At 46.2% G+C, this 8,523-nt stretch overlaps 1 protein-coding gene across 1 annotated transcript in view; it reads left to right on the top strand.

Annotated features, from left to right (window-relative positions):
- Positions 1–206: 206 nt before the first annotated feature.
- LOC111822367 (IQ and AAA domain-containing protein 1-like) overlaps positions 207–8,523 on the top strand; it is a 16,626-nt gene continuing 8,309 nt past the window's right edge. Inside the window, exon 1 of the mRNA XM_023740846.1 lies at positions 207–221. Within this exon, the coding sequence (XP_023596614.1) occupies positions 211–221 (11 nt within the window). The 5' untranslated portion in view covers positions 207–210. The remainder of the gene's footprint in view (positions 222–8,523) is intronic.

Raw genomic sequence — 8,523 nt, 5'->3', positions numbered from 1 at the left:
GCGGCGGGAAAGATCGGAACCCTCTCTGTGCCCTGCGCGCTCCGGGCCGGTGAGGCCCCGGCTGCGGCCTGTCCCTGCCGGAAGTGAGGGTACCCCCGGTCCCTGTCCCTGTCCCTTCAGGGCACCCCCCCACCCCCGGCGCCCTTAGTGGTGCCCTGACCCCAGCAGCCGTCGCCCGTCCGAGGGCGAAGAGCACGGAGAGAACCAGCCATGTCGAACGCGTAAGTGATGGGCCCTGGCCTGCTCCCCACCAGCCACGGGTGATGAGCCCCGAAGATGCCATAGCAAGCTATTCCCTTCTCTCCCCTTCCCTTCCCTTTCCTCACTTTCTCTTCTCTCACCTTCTCTTCCCTTCTCTTCTCATACCTTTTCTTCTCTTCTCTGACCTTCTATTCTCCTCTCTTTCCTTATCTTACCTTCTACTCTCCCTCCATTAATCTCCTCTCCCCTTTTTCCTTCTTCCCCTCCCTTCCTTGCTACCTTTTTTGCAAATTCATATATGCCTCAGGATAGAGTACAGCTTCTTGTGGAAGAGGTCTACTGCCCCCTTGAAGATTAGCTCCTTGCCATGACCACTGCTTATGCCCCCTAAGCCCCTGTTGACGTATTCTTGAGGAAGCAGTACATTTGTGTTACCTGCTTTTTTTGCTATTCTTTCACAGTAAAAAGTGGGTTGCTTTGTGAAAACATCTAGGTCCCAATATTTAAGTCAAGGAAGATCTTGAGGCAGATTTACTATCCTACTTTCCTTTTTATCAAGGAACCACAGCTGGTCGTGTACAAGATAGGAAATAATCCATCCCTCTACCATTTAAGAGCCTTTCCACCATGGTTGTCTCATTTGAGCTCCATAATAATCATTTCAAACATGTACTTTATGTATAAATAGTAGAACCTGTGTGGGTGCTGTTCTACATGCTTGAAATAGAATAACTCTTTTAATCTTCACAACAACCCTATAACATAGGTGCTGTTGTATTATTTTTTTTTTTTATTTTACAAATGAGGAAACTTAGTCACTGTCTTAGTCATCTAGTGCTGCTATAACAAATACCACAAGTGGATGCCTTCAACAAACAGAAATTTATTTTCTCACAGTTTAGGAGGCTAAAAGTCCAAATTCAGGGCACTGGCTCGAGGGGAAGGCTTTCTCTCTCTGTCAGCTCTGGAGGAAGGTGCTTGTCTCTTCACTTTCTGCTTCCTGGTTCCTTGGAGATCTCCATGTGCCTTGGCATCAATCTTCCGCAGGTTCTAGGAGGTTGTCAGTGCAGGGACCCCAGGTCCAAAGTACGCTCTCTGCTCCCAGCTCTTCTTTCTTGCTAGTAGTGAGGTCCCTCCCTTCTCTGCTTGCTTCTCTCTCCTTTTATCTCTTGTAAGATAAATGATGTGACTCACACTTGAGTAAGGGTGTGACTTGAGTAAGGGTGTGACTTGACTCAAGTCACACTCTCTTGTAAGGCAATGACTCAAGGTACACCTCCCACTGATCCTGCCTCATTAACATATAGAGATTAGGATTTAGAACACATCACAAAATGGAGGTTAATTACATCAAATCACAAAATGGATGACAACCACACAATACTGGGAGTCATAACCTAGCCTAGTTGACACATGTTTTTTGGGGACAAAATTTAATCCATGACTGTCACAAAGAGACCAAGTAGCTCAGACAGCAAGTAGACGGCGCCAACTCCAGCAGTATGGCTCCAGCTTGCACTCTTACTAATACTAACCTACCTTTCTAGTCAAGTAAGTAGGAGCAGAGAGATTAAGGACTTGCCGAGGTTTTGCAGGTGGTTGTGATCTGGAGTTCAATTTTGGGCATGTTGAGTTTGAAGTGCTTCTTGGATATCAACTAGGCAGTTGAATACTCAAGTCTGGAATTCAGGAGACAGGTCTGTGTATTAAGTATAAATCTGAGACCTGTTGGCATATAGTGGTATTTATGAGACATGGAATGAGTATAGGTAGAAGGGAGAGAAAGGGTCCAAGGATGGAGCCTTGGGCATTCCAGAGGTAAGAGACTGGAGAGAAGAGGAGAAACCAACAGAGGAAACTAAGGAGTGACCAGTGAGGAAGAAGCAAAATCAAGAGAGTGTGGTGCCCTGGAAACCAGGTGAAAAAACAGAGTATTTCTTGGAGGAGGGAGTAGTTGGCTCTGTCAAATGCCACTGAGACAAGTCAGAGGAGAACTGAGAAATGACGTTGGGATTTAGCAAAGTGCAGGCTACTGATGAGCTTGCCAGGAGCTGATTCAGGGAGTGATGGAATAGAAAGTGCAGTGCTCTGAATCACTTTTGTGTGGCCCTTCTCTCCATGGTCTTGTAACTCCCACTCAAAAGATTGGGTGGAACTATGCAAATAAGGTAATTGTGGCCCACCAAGAGGATTGGTCTGCTTTTCCATCCTGCTAAGCTTAAGATGAGCCATCCCAGAGACAAAGAGGAGAGGATATCATCACCGCCAAGGTAGAAGAGCCAGGAGTGGCGTGCATCCTTTGGACCCAGGATCCCTGTGCTGAGAAGCTCCTGGAACCAGGAGACCAACAGAGAGAGAGCTTAACACTGAAGTAAGCAAGAAGTGGTGGCAGAGAAACAGCAGCAGGAGAGACCGGCAGGAGATGGCGCAGTGGGCTTCCCGGCCCACGAAGTGAGAAGGCTGAGTGCCTTTGGGCAGGAGGCTTGCTGGAGGAGTAGGGTGCTTCCAGGCTCTTAGTGGAGCTAGGTTTGCCGACCCTCGAAGCTAGAGCTGAGCGCCTTCGGGCCAAGGCTTACTGGTGGAGTGGGGTGCCTCAGGGCTCTTATTGGTAGAGCTAAAAGAGCTCTGTAGCACTTGCCTGAGCAGGGCAGAGTCCGAGGGCCAGAGAGGCATGCTGGCTGTCCTGATGGAAGAAGTGTATCCTGAGTGTTCCTGAACCTGAATTGTAAACTGTTACTTCCTAATAAACCCCATCATCGTGAGTATAGTCTGTGAGTCCTGTGTGGCCATTGCAATGAATTATTGAACTCAGCAGAGAAGTAGAGAGTGCCATGGGAGGGACGGTTGGTGTCAGAATTGGTAAAGGTGGTGGAGAGAGGAGGCATGTCTGACCTCTACCTCAGAGGAATCAGCCTAGGGCCATTGATCTTGATTCTCCTTACCCCTCATGAAGTTAGAAGGGGTCTGATGACGCTCCTACGCCATTTTTACAAAAGATTGACTAAAGAGGGACTAAACCTAACCAGTAGTCATTGGGTTGATTCTAACTCATGGTGGCCCCGTGTAGACAGTGAGCATAGCTGACTTTTCAGAGGAGTTTTGGTGAAAAGGAAAGGAAATGGAGTGGTAGCTGGTGGTAGGGGAAATGGAGTCAGGAGATGGATTTTTTTAAATATGGGAAAAAAATAGCATGTTTGTTTACTGAAAGTAGTGGCCCAATCGTAAGGAAAGAGAGGATGATTTAGGAGGAGGGAGAGTGGGGTGATGCTGTTCGTAGTGTGACGGCGTGGCACCCAGTGGATTGCTTGAGGTATCGGCTTTCGTTGCAAGAGCTCAGGTAGTTTATCAACGGGCTTGGTGGCAGGGTAGAGTGCATCAGTGAAGATGCTGTTCGCTGGGGATCCTGGTGGGGACCGAGAAAGTCTCAGTTGGCAGATGATGGCAACAGTGAGGGGCAGTGGGGGATACCATCTGATGAAATGAGATTCAGAATTGGGGGTGCTTGAGGGAGAGAGGGAGAATGGTCTGGACGTGACGGTGAGAGCCAGGAGGCCCTTGACCCAGTTCCACACCCAGCACTGTGGGTGCTCAGGGAGAGAAGGAGCCTCTAGTCGAGAGGGCTGTGGGGGGTGGGGTGGGTTTCCCTCAGCAAGAAGGTGGAGGGGATGTTCAGGGAAGAAGATGGGAACCTAGATAATGCTGGGGAATTAGACGTTTGTATCATGCATCAAAGGAGCCCTGGTGGTGCAGTGGTTAAGCACTTGGCTGCTAACCAAAGGGTCAACAGTTCAAACCCACTAGCTGCTCTACAGGAGAAAGATATGGCAGTTTGCTTCTGCCCTATGGGACAGTTCTACTCTGTGCTATAGGGTCGCTATGAGTCGGAATCTGCTGGATGGCAATGGATTTTTGTTTGCTTGTTTGTTTTTTTATGGATCAAGTATAAAGTCACTTGGGAAGAATTCCCACTTTGTAGTATCTGTATTTCCCATTGAGTTGCATGCTCTGTCTGAATGTTCACGACACCCCCACCCCAACCCCCGCCAGCTATAGGAAAACTGCCAAGTGGTAGAAATAATGATCTGTTCTTTTTCAACTGTCATAATCATACATCTCCACCCCCAGTCCTCCTCGCTTCAGAGCTGCAACATCTCTAGGTCCTGTGCTCAAGTCTGAAACCAATCACATATTTTTTTTAAAAATCAAGTCGTCTCATGGATAAAATACTATCTTCTCTTTACAAGGTGCATTTAAAACGTCAAGAACACGTCCACTTCTGTTCTCCCATTCCCACAGTAATCCTCTGCGGTGTCCAGGGTGGGTATTATTATCCGTGTTTGACACTTGAGGAAGCGTAGGCTTAAAGAGGTTAAGTGACCTGCCAGAGACAAGGAAACGAACTGCCGTAGGAGACAGGCCCTGGTTTTCATTTACAGCATTTTTTCCTTTAAAAGGCGTCTTGCTGTGCCCAAGAGAAATGAAAACATACGTCCACACACAACTTTGTACACATAAATGTTCATAGCAGCACTATTCGCAATAGCCCAAAAGTGGAAACAACCCAAATGTCCATCAACAGATAAATGGGTAACGGAGATGTTATATATCTGTACAATGGAATGTTACTCATCCATAAACAAAAGTGACATCATGCTACAACGTGGATGGGCCTTGAAAACTCATGCTGAGTGAAAGAGGCCACTGACAAAGGCCACATATTGTATGATCCCATTTATATGAAATGCCCAGAATAGGCAAATCCGTAGATAGAAAGTAGTTGTTAGGGCCTGGGGGGTAGGGGTGGGAAATGAGGAGTGACTGCTAATGGGCAAGGGATTTCTTTTTGGGATAATGAAAATGTTCTAAAATTGAATAATGGTGATGGTTGCATAATCTTGTGTGTGTATTAAAAACTGCTGAACAGTATGCTTTGAAGGGGTGAATTTTATGGTATGTGAATTGTCTTAGTTACCTAGTGCTGCTATAACAGAAATACCACAAGTGGATGGCTTTAACGAAGAGAAATTTATTTTCTCACAGTCTAGGAGGCTAGAAGTCCAAATTCAGGGCATCACCTCCAGGGGAAGGCTTTCTCTCTCTGTCAGCTCTGAAAGAAGGTCCTTCTTATCAATCTTCCCCTGAACTAGGAGCTTCTCCGCACAGGAAACCCAAGTCCAAAGGACGCGCTCTGCTCCCGGTGCTTCTTTCTTGGTGGTGTGAGGTCCCCACTGTCTGCTTGCTTCACTTTTCTTTTATCTCTTGTAAGATAAAAGATGGTGAAGGCCACACTCCAGGGAAACCCTCTTTTACATTGGATTAGGAATGTGACCTTAGTAAGGGTGTTACAATCCTACCCTAATCCTCTTTAACATGAAATTACAATCACAAAATGGAGGACAACCACACAATACTGGGAATCATGGCCTAACCAAGTGGGCACATATTTTGGGGGGGGGGGTCACAATTCAATCCGTGACATGAATTATGTCTCAATAACAAAAGCCAATAACCAGTTGCCATTAAGATGGCTCCAACTCGGGGCGCCCCCATGTGTGTCAAAGTAGAACTGTGTTCCACAGGATTTTCAGTGGCTGATTTTTTGGAAGTAGATCACCAGGCCTTTCTTTGGAGTTTCCTCTGGGTGGACTGGAGCCTCCAACTCTTCAGTCAGCAGCCGAGCACATTAACCATTTGTACCACCCAGGAACTCCTCTTAAATGCTGGGTATGTTATATTCCATTAAATCTGCTGTGGTTTCCCCAGGTGGAATCAGGAGGGAGCCTGCTCAACCCAAGATCCCTTGCTGTAGACACCATGCCCCTTAGGAGGTTTTGGGTCTTTTTTGTGGGGTTCAAGTCACGGCGTTTATGGGGACAGCCTCGTTAGGGTATTGTACAACCTTAATGCTTGCTTGTGTTAAATGTTTTGAAGTCTGATAGGATGCCTTTAATCTTTTACTGTCTACTGCACACCCCTCCATTTTTAAATTATTGCTAGGTTCAGTTATAGATTCTCTGTTATGTTATTATCCAAGTCTTTGTAATATTAAATTTGCATGTCATTCTCAAGAGTTCGCTGTCTTTGTATGTTGTTTCTTGAGGCTGGAACAGATACCCCCTTCTGCTTGTTCACATGTTTTTTATAGCTGCAGCTAGAATTCTCGAATTCCCTTCAGCTAGATCTTGTGTAGCCTGTACCATGTTGCCTCTTAAATATTTAATGTTCTTCACTGGTACTGTGCGTGGGGGTGGTTGTTTTCATTTTTTCTCCGCACTTGGTTTTTGTAGTTTTTATCTGTGTCTTGCAACTTTGCAGCACAAATTTACAGATTGTGTTTTGTTCTGATTTCCTTGGGTTTTTCAGTGATGCCATTTCCAAGCAGTGGTTTTAAAAATCTTTTGTATTAATTCCTCTAATACCTCCTTCGTCCTTTTGGGCCTGCTTTTTGAGGGTACGTTTCTGGTGTTTCTTCACTGGAAATAATTTGGGTCTCTGGTTTTTAGTGTTTTGAAGGGGACATCTCCTATTGCTTGAGGGTGTGGGGTGGGAATTTTCCATCAGGAATGCGCCACAAGTTAAGATTTATTGAGCATCTTGGCGTCTTGGAAATAATTTACGGTTGGTGGTGTTGTTCTGTTGCAGTATTAAGTTAAGCTTTCCTTTAGGATGAAATTGCATTCCTGGGGTGACCCTTCCTTGGCCAGAGGCATCTGGGCTTTTGATCTGGGCTGTGTGCTGTTTTCTAAGCGGAATTTCAGACTCTAAACAGAACTAGCCAGTGATCTTCTTTAACGTTGCCCTGTCAGGTTGAAGCCCCAAACCGTGTTTAGTCCTAAAAACAAACCAAGGCGTTTTTCTATGTTGCACGTTAACAGTCGTTGAACCTGTTAGCATTCTCAGCCCGTGTCACCTCTCAGGTCAGGAGACACCTGGGGGTCACTGTCCCTCCTCAGATTCTAGGAGTCTGGGCTTTGTTAAACTAAGAACATGCTCAAGTTTTTATACGTTCATAATTTTACATTGTGATATAAAGATAAAGCAGAGATGCAATAAGCTCTTGTCCATCGTCATACCAAGAATATCAGTTCCTCACAACAGAGAGTCCCTGATGGAGGAGGAGAAGGGTGGGGTACAGAACTCAAATTCATGTAAAAAGACCAGACTTAATGGTCTGACTGAGACTGGAGGAACCCGAGAAAGCATGGCTCCCGGACTCTCTGTCAACACACAACTAAAACCGTTCCCGAGGCCACCTCTTCAGACAAAGAGTGGACAGGACTGTGGGACATAAAATGATACTCGTGAAGAGTGTGCTTCTTAGCTCAAGTAGATACATGAGACTAAATGGGCAGCTTCTGTCCGGAGGCGAGATGAGAAGGCAGAGAGGGTTAGGAGCTGGTTGAGTGGACGTGGGAAATCAGGGGTGGAAAGGAGGAGTGTGCTGTCTCAGTACAGGGGGAGCAATTAGGGTCACGTAACAATGTGTGTACAAATTTTTGGATAAGAAAACTAACTTGAAATGTCAACTTTCACTTAAACTACAACAATAAACCAAAAAAAAAGAATATCAGTTCCCGTCATCTTCTTGTGTGGCTCCTACCCTCTCCTCTTTGCTTGTCATTTGAGGCATGGCCAACAGAATTGCAGAATATTCCCGATGCTTTGAACAGGTGGAAGATGTTGCTTTTCTTATGACTGTACTTTTGTGGGGTGGTGGTGGTTGGTCCTGGAAAATGGCATTGCTTCTTCATCGTTTATCATGCAGGGGCGAAAATGTCCTGTGCTGAATGGAATTAACATTTTCTGATAATAACGTTCCCTTTTATCATCACGTTGTCTAGCACCGTGCTCTTGCACTAGCAAGATCTCTTCGTCGTGGTAAGCTTTGTGGAGTCTGGTGTTGGGGTGCGGCTGGGATGGCGTGCCCCTTGGCAGCGTCCGGTATCCTAGCACAGTGGAGTGTTGGGGCAGGCGAGGACGTTTTTGTAACTCCTCAGTCTGTGTCTTGTTGTGGTGTTATCACAAGTGTGCCACGTGATTTATCACCCTGCTGTGCTTCCTTACACATGTTGTCATTGTTAGTTACCATCGGCTTGATTCTGACTCGTGGCAACCCCACGTGTGCGGAGTAGAACTGCTCCATAAGGTTTTCGAGGCTGTGACCTTTCGGACGCAGAGCACCAGGCCTGTCTTCTGAGGTTCCTCTACGTGGATTTGAACCACCAGCCTTTTGGTTGGTAGTCCAGCACTTAGGCATTTGCATTCCCAAGGGCTCCTCCTTAACAACAGGAGGCAATTAAGTTAGCGGCTAAGAGCTTGAAC

This window comes from Trichechus manatus, unplaced genomic scaffold (genome assembly GCF_000243295.1).
Source record: "Trichechus manatus latirostris isolate Lorelei unplaced genomic scaffold, TriManLat1.0 scaffold00165, whole genome shotgun sequence".
Taxonomy (NCBI): Eukaryota; Metazoa; Chordata; class Mammalia; order Sirenia; family Trichechidae; genus Trichechus; species Trichechus manatus.
Note: the sequence above shows the minus strand (reverse complement) of the source record. Positions and strands in the feature narration are given on the sequence as shown.